We start from the raw sequence: 19,896 nt of genomic DNA, 5'->3' as shown, positions 1-19,896 counted from the left end.
TGTGGGGCCCCAGAGGAAGGCACAGGCAGGAGAGCCCGGGGTGTGGCCGAGCACTGACTGGTCATTGGCACCAGCGAGGCGCCGGCCTGGGGCCCCCCAGTGCCCACGAGTCCAGCTTTTCCTGGCTTTTCTTCTGTTCCAGGGACTTGCTGTCACGTGGACATCAGGCCTGGCCTCAGAGGCCCCGGGGGGGCTTTCTCAGGGCAGATCCAGCCTTGGGGCCTTGGGGGTGAGGCCAGGACCCCACCGGCAGCTATTCTGACCTGGGTGACCCTGAGGCCTGTGGGTCAGGAGCAGAGCTGTCCCGGGGCCCCCGCTCCTACAGCACCAACTTCTCCCAGGAGCTCCAGCCCGTGAGACCCACCGGACCAGACACTCGAGGGGGCCCCAGGGCTGAGGGCTGTCCAGGGGCGGCACCTGCTTAGTAGCGGTGCACACGCAGGGAGGGGGCCGCCCAGGCAGTGACTGCTTCCCGGGAAGGAAGTGGCCCGGCGCACACATGCTGTCGAGGTCCTGCTGCCAGGGCCTCAGACTGGCGGGTGTGTCTCTGTTCCCGAGGACGCCTGCCAGGACGGGGCAGGGCCAGGGGAGAAGGCCAGGAGCCTGGGGCTCGCGTGCACCAGTCCTGCTGAGGGCAGGGTGGATGTGAGGGGCCCCGGGGTGTGGCCGCAGCCGGAGTGGACGGGTGGACGGTGAAGACGGGTGGACGGTGGGTGGACGGTGAAGACGCAGAGACGCACGGGTGTGTGAGCTGTGGAGAGCGTGGCGGGCACGGCTTCCCCGCAGGCTCCCTGGGCAAGCCGCTGTCTCCCGCCCCACTCCGTGCTGCTTTGTCTGTTTCGGGCTGTGCCAGTCTTGGCTATATATCATGTTTCAGCTGCGTTGTGCCCGGTTACCCAGAAACCAAACTCAGTTCCTTCAGCATGTCTTCTTTTAGTAATGGGGTCTGCCCAGAAATCAGCGTGTAGAAATAATCGGCGCCTAGAATAGGCTTTTACTGAATATCTGTCACGCCTCGTTTTTGAGGGTTCGTGCAAGGACGGCACCGCCGCGTGTGCGTTACGAGTGTGCGTTGGGAAGGCACTTTTTGTCTCTGTGTTACAAATGGGGAAACAGAGGCACAGGGAGGTGAGTAAGTTGCCCGAGGTCACGCACCCTTGTAAGCAGAGCTGGTAGCCGAATATATTCATGTAACTGTATCTAAAGGCACGTACGCTGGGGTGTGAGCTTTCTTCTATCTTTGTTTTAGGAATACGTCTATGTGTCTGTATGGCTGTTTTTATTTGACAAGTGTCTTGGTTCCCTGGGGCTGTCCTCCCAATGCGCCCACAGAGTGGGGGGCTGGAAATGCCTGAGCCACTGCCCCACGGTCTGGAGCTGGAGGTCCGAGGTTGGTCCTGGGGCCGCGAGGCAGAAAAGTCCCTTCCCCCACTTCTGGAGGTTTCTGGCGCTCCTTGGCTGGTAGACGTGTCCCCTGTCTTCACACGCGGCGTCTCCCTGGGTGTCCATGCCCAAGAGTCTCCCTTCCGTAAGGACCAGGCAGATCGTCTTCAGGGCCGCAGTAATGACCCCACATAAACTCGGTCGAATCTGTAAAGACCGTGTCTCCAAATCACATCCTGAGGCACTGGGGTTTGGACTTGACGTGTGAATTTGGGGGGACGCCATGCAGCCAGAAACAAGTGTCATAAGCTTTTGATTTTACAGTTGATAGCTCACATCACGTGCTTGCCCCGCAGCGTGACCTTCTTTTCTTTTAAGAAGGGGGCTGTCTCTACAGAGCCCCGTGTCAGCAGCCACTTCTTTTCCAGCATGACGTTCTCCCTGCCCAGGCCACGCCGTCCGCTGCAGGCGCGTGAGGACCCCGCGCCCAGATGCGCGTGTGCCCACGGCCCTTGTGAGGACCCCGCGCCCAGATGCGCGTGTGCCCACGGCCCTTGTGAGGACCCCGCGCCCAGATGCGCGTGTGCCCACGGCCCTTGTGAGGACCCCGCGCCCAGATGTGCGTGTGCCCACGGCCCTTGTGAGGACCCCGCGCCCAGATGTGCGTGTGCCCACGGCCCTTGTGAGGACCCCGCGCCCAGATGCGCGTGTGCCCACGGCCCTTGTGAGGACCCCGCGCCCAGATGCGCGTGTGCCCACGGCCCTTCTGTTCTCTTGCAGGCGTCCTTCCCAGCAAACCTCCAGCTCGTCCTGGTTCTGCGCCCAACGGGGTTTTTCCAAAGGACTCTCTCCGACCTCGCGTTCAAGTTCAATAGAGATGACTTCAAGATGAAGGTGCCGGTAAGTATGTCCTGGTCATTCTGCAGGCTGGACTGAGTGGGGGTCACTGCGCTCTGGGCCCACGCTTGACGGGCGCACCCCCCAGCAGGCGGGCGCACAGACCGCGCGGACCTGTTGGGAACTGCTGGTTCTCTCACACGGCCTTTACCCCCTTTCTGCTCCCGGGAAGCGCGCATCCATACTGTGCCTCGGGCGGGTCACTGTGGAGGTGCAGCTGTGTGAGACCCACGAATCTAGAACATTCTCACCGAGCGAGGGTCAGGCCGAAGAACAAGAGACCCCCACAAGCTGAGAGCCATCGTCAGCCTCCTAGTGAGGAACACCCAGGCTCTGCCGGTGCTGGGGACAAGCCAGGGGCCAGGGGAATGGGGCCAGTGTCCCCAGGCCTGCGGAGGGAGCGTCCAGTGGGTGGGTGGCCCTGCCTCATCTCCTGCTCAGTGGCCCCGGCAGCCCCGAGAGGGCACTCCCTGCCACCAGCCCCCATCCTTGAGAACACGAGGCCGCGTAGGGTCCCTTACACGGGTGCCGCCAGGAAGCCTGTTTCCCGTGAAGCCTGCTCGAGTCTCACCAGCTCCTCTGGGAGCAGCATGGGGCAGGGGGCCACCAGGCAGCACCCCCCCGCCCCGGGTGCCTTTGTTCTCCGGGAAATCACTTGTTTTCTGTTGCAAAGAGGACGAGAACGTACAGGGCCAGTCCCAGGAGCCTCGTAAGCTCCCGACGGTATCTACCAGATCGCTTTTGCCAACCTGAGAGTCCGTGGTGGTGGTGGTCCATGAGGTCTGTACCTGTTCCTCGGTGTACAGGATGCTCGGCGCTCTGCGCAGTCAGGGGCCGTGAGTGAGGCGTCCCCGGCTCGAGAGCAAGTTGTACTCGGCAGCCCCAAACCGTGGGCTTCGGGGTCTTGGGGACACCAGTGCACTCACTGTTTGCAGGCCTGGATGCCTTTATTTCTGATGGCCCCTTTCCTGGGGACGGGCAAAAGGACAAAACCACCGAGACACCGCTTACGGCGGTGTCCCAGCATGAAAGCCACCAGTGCCCAGCCTCCTTCAGCCTCGTGACACCTGGGCATACAGCCTTGCCCTACAAGGGGCAAGTGAACCTCGTTAGCAACAGGTCTCGACACAGACGTGTCCGAGGAAACCAGACGGGGCCTGTCCTAAGGGCGGTGGTCTCCCCTGCAAATGGCACTATTGGGCCAAATCAGTGAGTTCTCAAAATCATCGCCGGCTCTTCAGTTTGCTGATCCATTTTATTTTATTTTTTTAAAAAGATTTTACTTATTTATTTGACAGAGAGAGAGAGCGAGAGAGGGAGCACAAGCAGGGGGAGTGGGAGAGGGAGAAGCCGGCTTTCCGCGGAGCAGGGAGCCCGACGCGGGGCTCGACCCCAGGACCCTGGGATCATGACCTGAGCCCAAAGACAGATGCTTAACGACAGAGCCACCCAGGCGCCCTCTGCTGATCCATTTTAGATAACCCTTTAAAAGTGTAGAAAACATCCTCTCAAGAATGCCGTTGTTAAAATGTGTTCATTTTATCAACATGTCCGGTGTCAGTGCTGTGTGCTGACCTCGTGCTGGACAGAGAATGTTAAGAGAAACAGTCCCTACACCTTCTCTGTCATGATTAGACGTACTCAGAGTGTGTGCAGGGTTTAGCTGAGACGCAGAAGTCATGAGGAAGGCGGCCAGGCTTTGGCCACGCAGGCCGTGAGATGGGGCCTTCTGCTGGAGGGGCAGAGAGTCCTCTCTGCTGAGCTCACTGCCCACCTCTGGGACGTTTCAGCCTCTTCTGCTTGAAGGCCATGGCTCACGGGATCTCAGCGGCCTGTGGACAGTTCGGGCTGCGTTATCCTCTGTGGCGGGGCTGTGTCTTGCAGGGGTGGGATTCAGCAGCACTCCCACATCGTGACGATCAGAAGCATTTCCAGATGGTGTCAGGCGTCCCCTGGGGACAGAACCACCTGGGCGACTAAACCAATACGGCGTTCAATAACACACAAGATGGTGTCCGATACCGTTTGGTCTAAACCTCTCTAACCCTCTCAAGACCTGTTTTGTAGTGTCTGTCCGATGGCTTGCCAAGCAAAGGCTGTGTCTTTACCCAGAACTCATGGACAGAGTGACCCAGAAAGGGCAAGAGAGATAGACAAGCCTGTGTGAAGCGCTTCCTGGGTCCCACGGAAGGGCACCTGTAATAAGCCTACTGAGTTTCCGTGGGCATAGGGGACAAAACGATGTCCTTTCGAGTCAGAGTGCTGCTCGGTTCCCGCCAGGCGCTCCCCCGCCTGGGAGCCAAGAGCACCTGTGGGACGTCCAGTGTTGAGTGTGTGCCCAGCTCTTGTCGGGGCTCAAATGCCTGCCTTCGATGCCGAGATCAGTCGCCACAGGCCCACTTCGCGCTGAGGCACAGAGAGGAGGTCGACCAGCCCAGAAGTGGCAGAGCCAGGAGTTAAGCCAGGGTCCAAAGCCAGACACCCCCTGCCCCCGCGGCCGCTGTTAGGGACCGTCGGGAGAGCATCGCTCCTGGTCCGCCGGGCGGTCTCTTTATGGGGGCGGCTTCTTTCCTCCTGCAGGTCATAATGCTGAGCTCAGTACCAGAATTACACGGTTACATCGACAAGTCCCAGCTGACCGAGGACCTGGGCGGGACCCTGGATTACTGCCACACCAGGTGGCTGTATCACCGCACAGTGAGTCCTCCGGGCTGCCCGCACCCGGGGTGTGCTGTGGGTCCCCCTAATCCCGACCTGATTGGCTGAATAGCTTTTGCATGACGATGCTGCCTTTTCCAAAGACATGTTCCCAATAACCTCAGTTCTGTTCCCCAAGAATGAGGAGATGGTCTCAGTGGACCTCAGTCATCTAAAGAAACAACATGAGTAATAAGTTCGGGAGTGGTCTTCTCTGGGCTCAGAGACAGAACAGAAAGGAAAGCCCCTGGGTGGGGGAGAGACGGAGCACAGAATGACTCTAGCTGATGAGATCCCACGTAGACAGTGCCTGGTACGCTTCTGGAGCAGTCGTGGGGCTCAGGAGCCACACTGCTGACGCGGGTTAGGCTGGCTGGGCCCTGCCCTGCCCCCGCCCCGAGCATGGCCGTGCGCTCCGCACCGGACGCCTGCTTTCCAGGCGGCAGGAGGACGCACGCGTGCACAGCTCGGTGAGGGTGTTTTCCTTCTTCCCGAGGCGATTGAAAGTTTCGCCCTCATGGTTAAGCAGACAGCTCAGATGCTGCAGTCCTTCGGGACCGAGCTGGCTGAAACGGAGCTGCCCAACGACGTGCAGTCGACGAGCTCGGTGCTCTGTGAGCATACAGAGAAGAAGGACAGAGCAAAGGTATGCGTGGCTTCTGTGTGGGATGGGGACGGGGAAGGGCATCAGGCAAAACTGAGCTGAGGCCACTTCAGAGGCGTGTTTTGGTGCCAGTGAGCTGGTAAGCTCTCCGAGGATGGAAACGTGCTCCTTCTTGAAAGCGGCCTGAGTGCCACGGGGTCTGAGAGCAGCCTCCCTCTGAGTGGCTCCTGGGCGTCCAGACGGCCGGGCTACTGGCCCTGAGCTTCTGCTGCTTGTTAGCACAAGCAGGGCAGGATGTCTGCCCACAGGTCCCAGACAGCAGGTGGGGGACGGAGGCTGACCCAGGGGACTGCATCGGTCCGTAAGTCAGCCGGCCACACTCCGGGGAGCCTGAGCTGGGCGGGGTGTGGCTTGGAGTCAGGGCTGGCCCCACCCCCAGAAGCCCACACGCCCTTCGGTCCTGGCAGCGAGGACGCCGCGGAAGCAGGCACCTACAGGTCTGGTTTCCTGTTGGTGTCTTCCCTGCTCCCACTGCCCCAAGTGACCGTAGCCCTAGCCATGCCCTGGCCATAGCGGAGGAGTCTCCGGACACCCGCCGTCCTTCGGCAGCTCTAAGGGAGAGGCGGGAGTGAGCCCGGGGTGCCAGGCACGCACTGTCCCCACAGGAGGACATGAGGTTGGCCCTGGACGAGGGGCAGAGCATCCTGGAGAACATCAGGGAGCCACTGGCCAAGAGCGGGGAGCAGAGCCTGAACCAGGACCAGCTGGATAACCAGACCACTGTGCAGAGGTGAGGGCCCAGGCTGAGGCCAGAGCAACAGAGGACACAGGGGCCCCATGTCCTCATCCTAACGGGAAGCAAGGGGACCGCAAGTCCTTACCACTGACAAGCTTGTCTTCCGTACCCCAAAGAAAGCAGCTGTTCCGGGGAGGAAGCTGTCTTCGAGTGAAGGTTCTTTTCTGCTAGCACGGGGGACGCTTAAGGGAGCTGGTGCTGACCGGGTCCTGCAGGCCTTTGAGGCCTTAACCCTTCTACACCCACCGGTCCCCGCCCACCGGGCTGGCTTGTGCCTTTGAGACCCAGGGATGCTGTCCGTCCTAGAAAGAGGACAACGTGCACATCCTCCTTGAGCTCCAGCCGCCTGGCAGCGCCGTGCGGACTGACCCCAGCGCCCCGGAACGCCCACAGCCCCACGCTGGGCCCGGTCCTTGTCCGGGGACGAGGCGTGCATGGGAACCCAGCAGCCGGATGGCCCGCGGGTGACACCCAGCCCACCACGGGCTGACCCAGGCCCAGACCCAGGCGGACTCTTACACGCAGTTTACACAGCGGGCAGGCGTGCTGTGCCAGGGATGGGGGGGCAGCCTCAGGGGGCCCCATGCAGGTGTGGAGTCATGAACAGAGGGGGCTGGAGCTGACCCCAGCGCTGATGGGCTAACACCCATGGGCATCTGGCAGGCGTTCTGGCCTGGGAGCGGGGTCAGTGAATGGTGGCAGGTCACTGCACCCTTCATGCCCGAACTTAGAAGTGAGAAGCCCAGACCACTGCCCTTTCAGCTGCTAACACGTTCAGCCCAGCCCTTTGCCACGGGCTCCCAGTGGGCATTGGCGTGGCCCAGTGCAATGAGGTGTGTGGGCAGTGGCCCGGCGGGGTCACCCCTGCTGTGCCTCTCCGGCGGGCACAGTTGGCCCTGCGAATCCCACGTCCAGTCCCGGAGAGAGGTGGCGATGGTGTGGGCAGGCCGTGGAGCCGGAGCCCAGAGCCCGCACCCCACACCCCACACCCGCACAGACAGAGCCTCTCCTCTCCCCAGGCTCCTGGCGCAGCTGAGCGAGACTGAGGCTGCCTTCGATGAGTTCTGGGCAAAGCATCAGCAGAAACTCCAACAGTGTCTGCAGCTCCGGCATTTTGAACAGGACTTTCGAGAGGTGAGTGGCCGGAGTGGGCAGCTGGCTGTGGGCACAGGAAGCCGGTAAGGTGGCCCAGATCCACCCGCTGCTTTGGGCTGAGCTGCCCAGGTCTCTGTCTGCCCCGCGGAGCCACAAGACCCAGTGGGACGAGACCTTGAGGCATGTGGCCGGTGAGTTGTTGCCCACGGCAGGTTCCACTCTCTGCCGTGGGCGTGCGCTTCCCTGTGTTCCTTATAGCCGAGTGCAGGAGCCATCTGGACGCTCCCTCGCCCAGCACGCATCTGTCCTGTGCCTGCTCACGCGACCCAGGCGCACAAAACTGAGAGCAACAGTCATGCTGGGCTCTGGAGCACAGGGGTTGCGGGGGTGACGCGCCGGGGTGACACGTGGCAGTGACACGGGGTGACACGCAGCCGTGGTGTCAGTGGTCTCGGCAGGACTCAACAGAAGCCGTTGATCACTTATTTATGCTCATGAGCGTGCTGAGCCGTCCATGTGCCCTCGCCCTGCCCCATGATGTTTCTCCTGGTCCTTCTGGTCAAGGTGGGGTGGGGGGGTCCCAAATGCGCGAGAAGTAAGTAACAACCCTGAGTCCAGTGCGAACGCTGTCGCAAGGCCGTGGGTAAGGGCCAGGGGAGCAGAAGCAAGCGTTCCGGTCCCCCCAGAGTCCCGAAATGTCACCGTTTCGGGAACACGGGTTTGGTTCAGTAGCACTGAGCACGTGCGGGAGCTCGGTGCACAGGGGACCAGCCTCCCTGGTTGGGACCAGAGAGGTAACCCCAGCCTGTGCGAACGGCACACTGTGGGAGCAGAGAAGATGGTCCTGCCTAATCTCCTCTGGGGGCGCTGAGGAGGGCTCACCAGACACGACAAACGACACTTTACGGATAGTTGTAGATTTGCGTGCAGTTGTGAAAGAATCCAGCCAGACCTCTCCCCTACTCTCCAGCCAACTGCCCCCAGAGCCACGTCTCCCAAACCGCGCTCAGGATCTCAGCGCAGACGCTGACGCGGTCGGCACACGGAACATCCCGCCCCAACTCGGACGCGGGTTTCCCTCTTGTAGACATGATTCCCTCCCACCCCACCCACCCCTGCCCTCCTAAACCCACGTCCCCTCCTACCCCTCCCTTTGCCCTGCTGAGCCTCGACCCCTCCCTCTGCTGAACCCCCGTCCCCAGCCACCCTTCGCCTCCTGACCCCCTGGCAACCACTGATCTGCTCTGTTTCCATATGCTGTCATTTCAAGAATGTTCTAGAACGGGGTCATACATATGTAGCCTTCTGGGTCTGGCTCTCTTCATGCCGCAGAATCGATGCAGGTGTTGCAAGTTCACTCTTGTTACTGCTGAATAATTAGGGTTCTGGGGGTGCGGGGAAGCCACGATTTAACCCTTCACATGTTCTCGTTTTGAGAAAGTCCAGTTTTTTTCTTTTAAGGATCATACTTTTGGCATCCATCCTAAATCCTGGGTCCCAAGTACGTTCTCCTGGGCTTTTCTTGCTAAAAGTCTTACAGTTTTAGGTTTAAGCCCTGATCCATTTTGAGTTAGCTCTTGCGTGGGGTGAGAATCAGGTCACGGTTCAGTTTTTAGTCTCTGGGTGTCCAGGGGCTCTGGCAGCGTTTGTCAAAAAGGCGTTCTGTTCTCCATTGGACGGCTTTCCCCCTTTTGTCAGAAGTCAGGGAGCCGTATCCGTTTGGGTCTGCTTCCAGGTGTGCGTCCCATCCATCCGTCAACCCCACGCGCAGTCTTGCTGGTTCGGGCCATGCACTAAGTCTTGAAATCAGGGGGACCGTTCCTCCCACCGCCTCTTTGTCCTCAAACGGTTTTAGGTTCTCCAGTTCCTTTGCCTTTCCGCAAAAAATAATCTTTCTAGATCTATAAAGTTTTGCTGCCGTTTTGATAGGAACTGTACTAAATCTATATTTGGGGGAGAGTCAACATTTTTCCTACGTTGAGTCTTGCAATCAATGAACACAACATGTCTGTCACACCTTTTACTTAGATTTTTCTCATCAATGTTCTGCAGTTTTCGGCAAACCAGTTTAGTATGTAATCTATTTGATTTACACTCGAGTATTTCATTTTTAAGCAACTGTAGATGGTGTTTTTAGTTTTGGTGTCCATGTATTCATTGCTATACCTAGAAATACAACTGATTTTTGTGTGTTTATCTTGCTTCTTGAAACCTTGCTGAACTCACTTACTCTGTTAATTGTTTTGTAGAGTTTGGGGGATTTTCTACATAGATGATTAGGTCTTGTGCAAACAGGGACAGCTTGATTCTTTCCTTTTCCATCTGTAAGTCTCTGGGTTGTTTGTGCTTTATGCATGCGTGCGTGCATGTATCTCGCCGTCTTGCACTGGCTACGTAGTGAGAGTGGACTTCCTTGCCTTGTTCCCGGTCTTAGAAGGAAGGAGTTGTTCTCACCACCGTGACAGCTGTCCGGTAGGCTGTAAGACTTCTGAGGATGTGTCCCTCTGCCCTGTTTCCTGAGAAGGACCTGGCTCCTCTCTCCCCCCTCCCTTCCGACTTTGGGCCATGCCTCCATACCTGACGTGGGCCTGGGCCTTCCTGCCCCTCCTGTGTTTCAGGTCAAAGCCTCTTTAGACACACTGGCCCAGAAGATAGCAACCTTCACCGATGTGGGCAACAGCCTGGCGCACGCAGGGCACCTCCTGAAGGACCTTGCCAGCTTTGAGGAGAAGTCGAGTGTGAGGCCCGGGACGTGGGCTGGTGTGGGCAGGGCACAGCCTGCAGGTGGTGCTCATGACACCATGGCAGCACTTAGGAAGACGCGGGAGGGGGCTCTCTCGCCATCAGGTGGGGGACGTCACGAGTGGAGGGGTGGCAGCACAGCCCCGCCCACGACCCCTCCCACTCTCACCCCACCCCCACGGGTCCCTCCCAGAAACCGCACGCTGCCTGCTTTCACAACCTGAGCTGAGCCATGGGTCTGGGCGGCTGTCTCCATAGGCCTCTGTAGAGCGGGCCCGCGCCCTGTCCCTGGAGGGCGAGAAGCTCATTGACAGCAAGCACTATGCCGTGGACTCCATCCGCCCCAAGTGCCACGAGCTCCAGCACCTCTGTGACCAGTTCGCGGCCGAGGTGGAGAGGCGGAGGGGGCTGCTCAGCAAGTCCCTGGAGCTGCACGGCCTCCTGGAAGCAGTAAGACCCCCGTCCCCGCCCTCCTGCTCCCGCGTGGCCCGCTCCTTCCCCGTGGACACAGGCACGGGCTGGGAGCTGGCCCCCGCCCTGCGGTCTGTGGGCCTTTCTTGAGCCCAGCCAGTCACGGCTGCCGTTTTCTAGAATTCCCTCGCCACAAGGACCAAAGCCGGCATGCAGCTAATTCCCTGCACTTTCTCTGCGTGAACGAGTCCGTCCAGGCGGTGTGCGTGGCTTCGGGGCGCCGCGCATCCGTGCCCAGAGATTCCCAGAGCATGGCGGCGGCCGGCGGCGGGTGGGGCAGCCGGCAGGGCCCGGGCAGAGCATGCCTACCAGACACGCCAAGACACGGCCTCTGACGGCGCCCCTCTCTCCCCCTGCCCCAGTCCATGAGGTGGTGTGATGAGGGGATCTACCTGCTAGCCTCACAGCCTGTGGACAAGTGCCAGTCCCAGGACGGCGCGGAGGCGGCCCTGCAGGAAATTGAGAAATTCCTGGAGACCGGTGCAGAGAATAAGATCCAAGAGCTCAATAAAATTTACCAGGACTACGAGTCCATCCTCACCAAAGACCTGATGGTAAGCGGAGCCGGGCCCTGTGCTGACGGCAGGAAGCCGCTCCGGGGTGTGCGGAAGAATCCCGGCTTGACCTCTTAGAGCATCCTGGGCGGTCGTGGGGCTCAGCATCCCTTCCAGCAGCGTCTCCCTCCCAGGGCAGTCTCCCTGCCCCCAGGGTCCTGCTGGGGGCCCCCTCCTGCGAGTCCTGCTGCATACGGCCCTGGCCCAGCGCCCCTCCCCCGCCCAGCCGGCTGCCCGCGCCCTTCCTCCAGGGGCCCACAGACCCGTGGCGGCCTCTCAGCCTCCAGTCGCACGGGGGTCCCACCTCTTCTGTCTGCAGCAAGGGCAGGAGTGCGGGATTGCTGTGTGGCCCCCGTGGGGCTGTGTCCCAAGCTCAGCGGAGGGTGTGCTTCTGAAATTGGTGGTGTCTCTTGCTCACGAGCCCATATACCCTGTCCCTTCAGGAGCACGTGCAGAAGGTCTTCCAGAAGCAAGAGGGCATGGAGGAGATGTTCCACCGGAGACAGGCAAGCCTGAAGAAGCTGGCAGCCAAGCAGACGCGGCCCGTGCAGCCCGTGGCCCCCCGGCCAGAGGCGCTCACAAAATCGCCCTGCCCCTCCCCAGGTGTGTGCCGTCGCCGTCCTTCCAGGCCACGGTGGGCCCTTGTAAATAAAGTTTTATCGGCACGCAGCCGGTGTGTGCCGTCCACTAGCCATCAAGGGGCTCTTCCCTGACTCCAGTCTGCCCCAGCCTATCTTCCTCAGTGCTGTTGCCAAAACAGTTCTCCGACTGCAGCCCAAAGCCCCCAGCGGCCCCGGTTTCTCGTGGTCTCCTCCTCGGAGGCTGAGCAGGTGGCCACACCATTTCCCAGAGCCCCTTCTGCGGCGGCGTCTGCCTGCCATCCACATCAGGGCTTTGGCGCGTGTGCCGTAAGCCGGTGAGACCCTGGAGAGCCGGCTCCCTCCTCCACAGCATGTGGCATCCATCAGAGGAGACCTTACCCCTGGCCCCGTGTTGTCCGGGTCCCACGTGTGTGTGCTTGGGTTCCCCGTTCCCTCCCGGGCTCCCACCCGCCCTCCTCTGCTTTCCTCCCCGTCCTGGGCGGGCAGGGGGCTTGCTCCTCTCCCTACAACCATCCCGGGCTCCCAGGTGCTGCTGTTCCCCTCCAGGCAGCGAGATACGAAGCCACACCTCCCTTCTTCATTTCTTTCCAAACCAGGCAGCCGGAGAGGCTCTGAGAACAGTTCTGAGGGCAGCGCGCTCCGGAGAGGGCCCTACAGGAGGGCCAAGGTGAGGCCGCTGTCCAGGCCGCCCCCCAACGGCGGCTCCCCTTGCAGGGCCGCCCCGCCTGTGCCGTGGGACCTCCGACCCCTCCCCAGCGGGGAGTGAGGTTGGGCTCCTCAGAGTCAGGACGTAGGGCTGTACCGTCTCCTGTCTGAATATGCTCGATGCACCGCGTGCTCTTCTCTCCCCAGAGCGAGATGAGTGAGAGCCGGCAGGGCCGGAGCAGCTCCACGGGGGATGAGGAGGAAAGCCTGGCCATCTTGCGGAGGTGAGTGGCTCTGGTCCAGAGACAGCAAGTGCGACCGTCTCAGATCTCAGCCTTTGGCCACGGGGAGTCTGAACATCAGCAGGCCCGAGTTGGTGGGCTCTGTCAGCGTCCACCGCAAAGCGGGCATCAGGGAGCACACACACGGGCATGCGCCATGCTACGTGCAGGCGTGCATGCGTCTGTCCATTTGGCGAGTCCACGTCCAGAGACAAGACAAAGCTGGTTTTTCCTAGAAAAGCCTTTTGTCCCTGGATCTGCAGGCAGGATTTTGATGATTTGAAATGGCATGTGTCCCCCCTTCCTTAAGCCCCAGGTGACGAGCCTGTGTGATTCCCCAGAGATGGATGTGTAGCAGTGCTCACCACCCCTGACGGCCCCCTGGCTCCTCCTTGCACCGCGCCCGCGGGCTGGTGCCGCTTCTCTTTCTTGACCCCCTCCTCTTCCCACACCCACCCCCGCTCTGGGGGGTCTTCTGTCTGCACCCCTTCCTGCCCTAACCCCTCTCTGCTCACAGGCATGTGATGAACGAGCTCTTGGACACGGAACGGGTCTACGTGGAGGAGCTGCTCTGTGTCCTGGAGGTGAGCCTGTGCCAGGGGTGGCGGGGGCACCCCGGGAGCCTGCTAGCCGGCTCACCCCACACATAGAGCATGAGAGGAGGGTGGCAGCTTTACTCAGATGGCCCCAAGCTGGAAACAACTCACGTGTCCATCAGTGGGACCAGGGACAAGGAGACATAGGTGCATCTGCACAGGGACCTATACCAGCAGCAAGCAAGAGAGCGTGGCTGACCCGGGAGCGTGGCTGACCCGGGAGCGTGGCTGACCCGGGAGCGTGGCTGACCCCGGAGCGTGGCTGACCCGGGGGGTGTGGCTGACCCCGGAACGTGGCTGACCCGGGAGCATGGCTGACCCGGGAGCGTGGCTGACCCCAGAGCGTGGCTGACCCGGGAGCGTGGCTGACCCGGGAGTGTGGCTGACCCCGGAGCGTGGCTGACCTGGGAGCGTGGCTGACCCGGGAGTGTGGCTGACCCGGGAGCATGGCTGACCCAGGAGCGTGGCTGACCCCGGAGTGTGGCCGGAGCAACAGGAGGACTGTGTGCAAGTCCCTTGCAGGAACAGCTGAGCCACCCAGTCTGGGTGAAGGAGAAGAGTGGAAGCCTCGGGGGCTGTTGCCAGGAAGGCAGGGGCTTGTGGGCACTGGAATGTTCTGGATCTTGGTCTGGGTGGTGGTTACAGGGGTGTAGACATTTGAATGGTTCATCAAGGGGTATACATAACGTTTTTCTCCTTCATACCAGTTACATGAGTTTTAAGAGGTTGAGAGGCAGGGGATGGAACTCCCCCCCCCCCCCAGCACAACCCCTAAAAATGGTGCCATCTGTAGTTCACTCACATTTTTCGGTGCTTGTTGTCTGGGTGGTCATCTCAGAAATGGTCAGTGAATAAGTAAGGGTGGATTCACTTTCTAAACCCTGAGAGGCGTCCCCTACCTGCTGGCAGCCCACAGAGCCTGTTCCAGAACCCGGCGTGCCTCCTGACCTCTCCCCTCCTCCGCAGGGCTATGCCGCTGAGCTGGATAACCCGCTCATGGCGCACCTCGTGTCACCGGGCCTCCAGAACAAGAAGGACGTTCTCTTTGGAAACATGGAAGAGATTTACCACTTTCATAACAGGTCAGGCCCTCCTCTGACCACACCTGTCCGGTGGGGTCTGCCTCTGAGACAGCGGCCTGCAGGGAGCCAGACCACACGCGGGCCCTGGGCTGTGGCCTGTGGGCAGAGAGCATCCTTCCCCCTCCCAGGGACAGGCTCTCAGGCGCTGCTGTGGGGCAGTGGGCTCAGTGGGGAGGCGCTGGCCAGGCCCTTACGGGTGTGCTGGGAAGCACCTGGGGCCTTGAGGACACAGGAGCACCCCCTACGCCTGCCGGGCCAGCAGTGACCAGTCCCGCTCCGTGTGTACATCTGGCCCTTTGGGGCGGCACCGAAGCCGCACCACTCAGCAAGGCCCGTCTTGTCCCCAAGCTCGTCCTTGCAAAGGAGGCAGCAGCAGACACCCCTGTGTCCTGCCTCTTCTCCCCCCGCGAGTGCCGTCTGCGGCCGCCATGGCTCTGGGGGAAGCGCGAACAGTGCTCCTGCGGCCATCCACCCACCCTTGGCTCCTCGCTGCCGTTTGCGGGAGCTCGTGGGCAAGGACGTGAGGGGTGGATGCAGGCTGCACGGTGGCAGTCGGACAGACAGCACAGGCCTATGCGTCCTGAGAAAGCCTCCTCTGGGCTTGTGGGGGCGCTTGGGACTCCTTTCAGCCTCGGTCACCCACTTGCCTCCAGAGGAGGCACCAGTCTGCCACCGGAGCCCCCGGACTGCTCCTTTTCGCCCCATGGAGGGGGCGCTGGTCAAGTGGCCTGGTCCCTCAGCATCCTGGGCTCGGGCCAGGCCTCAGTGCTTGTGAACTGACCCGAGGGAGCTCTCCCTCGAGGCAGGATTGACCCCTGAGGAGCTCAATGGGTCTGGGTGGGCCTCTCACAGCTGCACTGGCTTCTGTCTGCCTCCTTGTCCCTGTCCAGCGGGCAGAAAGCAGCAGCCCTAACTTCTGTGTGAACACCAACATCAGCGACCTGAAGGGACCCACAAAGGGGTCAGGTCTGCTTAAACCCGAGTTTGCTGCAGCCAGGCCCCCAGGAGAGCCCGGCCTGCGCTGCGGGGCCCTGCTCACAATCTCCTGACTGTCCAGAGTCAGAAATAAACGTGACCTGGGAAATGACATCCATTCATCTGTGACCAACGTCTCCTCCGGGTTGCTCTTCACATGACCTCTGGCGAACTTTCTCTGTCTAGAATATTCCTAAGGGAGCTGGAAGACTACGCAGGCTGCCCAGAGTTGGTTGGAAGGTGTTTCCTGGAACGGGTATGTGTTTTTTCAATGTGCGCCTTGCCATGCCTTCCTTGTTAAAATTACTGCATGAAACAATCATGACTTTAAACCCTATCACAGTCTCCTTCTAGCCCACTGAAATCACGAAGGGCAGATGTTCCCGGTCTCCCTGAGGTAGGGCTTTATCTAAAGCCCAGTAACTGGTTCAGGATGCTGCTTGCAGCATCAGCATCCTGGGATCTTACTGGAAATGCAGGTTCTCAGGTCCCACCCCACACCTGCCGACTCAGAACCTGCAGGGGGTTCTGTGTTAACAAGCCCCCCGGGCAGCTCTGTGCACACGCACGTTTGAGCACCAAGCTCTGCGGGCTCTTTCGTTAGAAAGTTAGCCACTGTTTTTAGTCTGTTATTCTCACGGCAAAAAGCAAGCTGTGTGGTGCTAGTCTGTGTGCAGGAGGGACTAACGCAGCTCCGAAGCGAACCCTGGTGGGCTTGCGATGCGGCATGGGAGGTGGAGGAGGGGACGGGGTGCGCCCCGTGACACGCTCTGTCCCCGGGTCAGATGGAAGAGTTCCAGATCTACGAGAAGTATTGTCAGAACAAGCCGCGCTCCGAGAGCCTGTGGAGACAGTGTTCCGACTGCCCGTTCTTTCAGGTGTGTCTGGGCGAGCCCCCTGTGAGCGCGCGGCCTCCTGCACTACCGCACTCACACAGGGACTGAGACGGTCCCAACGGGCGGGTTCTGGGTTGCAGGAATGTCAGAGGAAGCTGGACCACAAGCTGAGTCTGGACTCCTACCTGCTGAAGCCGGTGCAGAGAATCACCAAGTACCAACTGCTGCTCAAGGTGAGCTGCCTGTGTCCCCCGCCCCCCCACCGCTGCGCCCTCGCGGCCTCGCAGCCCCCCCCCCACCTGCGGCCGCCCCGGCCACCCCCGAGCGCCACGGTCCCGGCCCCTCTGCGAGGGCCCTGCGAGAGGCACCCACCCTGGGGAGGCCTGGCCGAGCGTCTGGCTCAGGGGGTGTCCCTGTCTGCAGCACCAGGCAGGACCGTTGGGACAGGCAGGCTGTGGGGGGGGGGTGGCATCCTGGACCTCCCCGGCCACGCAGGGAGCCACGCTATGTGTCCTGAGGGTCCACACAGGTGCCCAGGGCCAGAGCGGGGAGTCCCGTGTCCCGCGGTTGTGTGAACGCCTCCTCGTCCCCCAGGAGATGCTAAAATACAGCAAGAGCTGCGAGGGGGCCGAGGACCTGCAGGAGGCACTGAGCTCCATCCTGGGCATCCTCAAGGCTGTGAACGACTCCATGCACCTGATCGCCATCACCGGCTACGACGTAAGGGCCTCCCCGTCCCGCCGGCGAGCCTGGTGACGGTCCACCTGCCGTCCGTGCAGAGCTGTGCAGGGAGCACCCGTGTGCATGCGTGTCCCTGCAATCTGGCGGGAACCCAGTTCCGACTGGCGTCTGGGGCAGGCCTGGGGTGAGCGGACCCCCAGCTTGGGGCGTGACCCCGACTGCAGGGAGCCTCCACCCCTCCGAGCAGCCTGTCAGTGCAGGAGCCCTGAGGGCGGCGGTGCTCAGAGCCGATCTGTGTTGGCCGCCGCTTGTGGGCTGGGGACAGGGGAGAAGCGGCCGTGAAGGTCAGACTCTGCTTTTTCCTCGTGTGCCCGAATCAGGGCAGTTTTGTCACTTCTCTGTAAGTCAATTCACGCCCGCCCTGTTCTTCTGAATTTGACAGGCTTTATTTTTAGAGCAGTGCTAGGTTTGCTGCAGGATAAGGGAAGGCACGAGGACTTCCCCCATGCCCCTGTGCCCCCGTGCACAGCACCCCCCGTTCCCCACACCCAGCAGAAGAGACCTTTGTCACGGGGATGAGCCTCCACTGGCTCATCATCTCCACCCAGAGTCCAGGATGTGCCTCCCATGGGTTTGGACAGACGTGGAACGCCCTGTGTCCACCAGGACGGTGTCAGACAGAGTTTCTCTGCTCGAAAGCCCCCGTGCTCCATCCATTCACCCTCCCCCAGCCCCTGGCCACCCCCGGCCCCTCACCTGTCTCCACAGTTCTGCTTTTCCCAAGTGTTACGGAGCGGGGGTCCTACAGGACGCAGCCCTCCAAGGAGGGCTGCTTTTCCTCAGCAACGTGCATATAAGGCCCCACGTTCATTCTGGGCTTAGGGGAACCTGAGTGACCTGGGGAAGCTGCTGATGCAGGGCTCCTTCAGTGTCTGGACGGACCACAAGAAGGGCCACACCAAGGTGAAGGACCTGGCCAGGTTCAAGCCCATGCAGCGGCACCTCTTCCTGCACGAGAAGGCTGTGCTCTTCTGCAAGAAGAGGGAGGAGAACGGTGAAGGGTACGAGAAAGCCCCTTCCTACAGCTACAAGCAGTCCCTGAACGTAAGTGAGGCTTCTTCCCTACAGCTGCTGACCCTACGGAGCGGAGAGGGCCACCGGTCAAGGTTCTAGCAGCCGCGGCCACACCGCCCGGCTCCTGGCGCATGCCACTCGTATCTTTGGGTGCGGGAGTCCAGGACCCCTGATGCCCTCAGCCCCCACCCCAAAACCACTTCCAGCATCTGGAGTATGCACCAACCCCTTTCAAAGACGGGAGGGTGGCGTGCTCTCATGTCACACATAACGAACATCTGTCTCCCTGCTTTGTGTGGCCAGATGGCGGCCGTCGGCATAACAGAGAACGTGAAGGGCGACGTGAGGAAGTTTGAGATCTGGTACAACGCCAGGGAGGAGGTGTACATTGTACAGGTAGGCCCCGCGTTCTCCCGGGCCAGGCCTCGGGGACTTGTCGGGCCTCTCCGGCGAGGGCAGACATCTGGAAGCTTCCTTGGAGCCTTATCTCCCAGAGGCCTTGTAGGGGGGCTGCCCTGAGCTGGGCCCAGGAGGAAGTATGGGGAACCCGCAGTTAGGGTGCACAAAGGGCATGGCTGGGAACACGGGCTCGTGTGTTACACACGTGACCAGGTTGTCCTGGTCCCCTCACGGCCCCTGCCGCGCTGGGGAGGGCAGGAGGTGGCAGGACAGCGAGTGCGCCCTGAGCCCACGTGGCCCGCCCCTGGGGCCTGTGACGGGGTCGGCCAGCACTCAGGACAGGCCTCTTCGGGTTGCCCTCCGCGCTCAGAGACAGGGTGGCAGCCCCGTGGGATGCAGTGGCTGCGGCACACTGTCCCGGCACGCGCACCAGCACGGCAGGCCCGCGGCGATGGCGCCCGGCTCCAGCTCGGGCACCGGCCCCCAGGAGCCGCAGGGACGGCGGCCGGCACTCTGGCTTTCTGCCGGCCCCGCCTCCAGGGCCCAGCTGTCACTGCCCTCTGGCTGCACACGTGGTACCGAGGCAGGACGGTGGCTCGCGCCGCTCATGCCCTGGGAGCTTCTCCCGTCTTCCTCGTCATAAAACGATGCCACAGGCCACTTCCCGGAGAAACGTGCTCCCAAAGGGCAGTTTGTGCCCCAGGTTTCCACTGAGTCCGCCGCCAGCGAGGGTGTGGAGGGGGAGGCCGGGCGGTCGGCCCCCCGCCTCATGTGGCCCACAGGCCCTCCCGCCGTGTCGTGCCTGTGGCACAGTCCCAAGGCAAGGGGACCGTCCATCACCTCCTTTCTCCAGGGCCGTGCTCCCATGGTCCGTTCCCAAGGTGGTCCGCAGAAGCTTCAGGAGTAAAACGAAAAGCAGTGTCTTTAGGGAACGTGCGTTCTCACCTCCTGGCATTCCTTTCCTGCCTCAGGCACCGAGCCCTGAAATCAAAGCTGCGTGGGTGAGTGAGATCCGCAAGGTGCTGACCAGCCAGCTGCAAGCCTGCAGAGGTAAGAGCCGCTGTGGCCGCGAGCTGCTCTTGGCTTTGGCTCCAGGCGCATTTTTGCGCACGTCCAGAGCGCCCCCCAAATTCTGAGCTCTCAGCGGTGCTGCAGCATGAGGGGTAAAGTCGGTGAGCGGGGCTGTTCCCTCCCTGCAGAAGCCAGCCAGCACAGAGTGCTCGAGCAGTCCCAGAGCCTGCCTCTGCCCGCACCGCCCAGCACCAGGTGAGCGCCTCCAGCCGGGGAAAGTGCAGGGCCGCACGCGCCACCGCATCCACGCGGCCAGTGACCCGCTTCTCCTTACTGGGGTTTGGGTCACCCTGGGTGTGCCAGAAGGCCCCGGAGTGTCCCCTGGCATTGCGTGCTAGGGGTCTGTCCCTGCGGGCCAGCTTCGGGGACAGGGTCTCTGGCCCCACCCTGGGCAGAGGCCAGCTCCTAACCGTCT

The 19,896-nt window shown here is 61.4% G+C and overlaps 1 protein-coding gene across 19 annotated transcripts in view; it reads left to right on the top strand.

Annotated features, from left to right (window-relative positions):
* Positions 1-19,896, top strand: part of MCF2L (MCF.2 cell line derived transforming sequence like) — a 136,319-nt gene that overhangs the window by 108,120 nt on the left and 8,303 nt on the right. For 16 of the 19 annotated variants that reach the window (XM_027590167.2, XM_027590168.2, XM_027590165.2 and 13 more), the window contains 21 exons: positions 2,164-2,283; positions 4,861-4,977; positions 5,474-5,623; positions 6,247-6,371; positions 7,397-7,511; positions 10,091-10,210; positions 10,473-10,664; positions 11,048-11,239; positions 11,683-11,842; positions 12,438-12,508; positions 12,694-12,770; positions 13,285-13,351; positions 14,330-14,445; positions 15,607-15,676; positions 16,206-16,298; positions 16,397-16,489; positions 16,851-16,976; positions 17,820-18,041; positions 18,315-18,407; positions 19,382-19,460; positions 19,610-19,676. In XM_027590167.2, the coding sequence (XP_027445968.1) occupies positions 2,164-2,283; positions 4,861-4,977; positions 5,474-5,623; positions 6,247-6,371; positions 7,397-7,511; positions 10,091-10,210; positions 10,473-10,664; positions 11,048-11,239; positions 11,683-11,842; positions 12,438-12,508; positions 12,694-12,770; positions 13,285-13,351; positions 14,330-14,445; positions 15,607-15,676; positions 16,206-16,298; positions 16,397-16,489; positions 16,851-16,976; positions 17,820-18,041; positions 18,315-18,407; positions 19,382-19,460; positions 19,610-19,676 (2,465 nt within the window). The remainder of the gene's footprint in view (positions 1-2,163; positions 2,284-4,860; positions 4,978-5,473; positions 5,624-6,246; positions 6,372-7,396; positions 7,512-10,090; positions 10,211-10,472; positions 10,665-11,047; positions 11,240-11,682; positions 11,843-12,437; positions 12,509-12,693; positions 12,771-13,284; positions 13,352-14,329; positions 14,446-15,606; positions 15,677-16,205; positions 16,299-16,396; positions 16,490-16,850; positions 16,977-17,819; positions 18,042-18,314; positions 18,408-19,381; positions 19,461-19,609; positions 19,677-19,896) is intronic. The other 3 variants (XR_003519207.2, XM_027590173.2, XM_027590174.2) reach the window with 1 other exon arrangement.

The sequence above is a fragment of the Zalophus californianus genome, chromosome 3, assembly GCF_009762305.2.
Source record: "Zalophus californianus isolate mZalCal1 chromosome 3, mZalCal1.pri.v2, whole genome shotgun sequence".
NCBI lineage: Eukaryota > Metazoa > Chordata > Mammalia > Carnivora > Otariidae > Zalophus > Zalophus californianus.
Note: the sequence above shows the minus strand (reverse complement) of the source record. Positions and strands in the feature narration are given on the sequence as shown.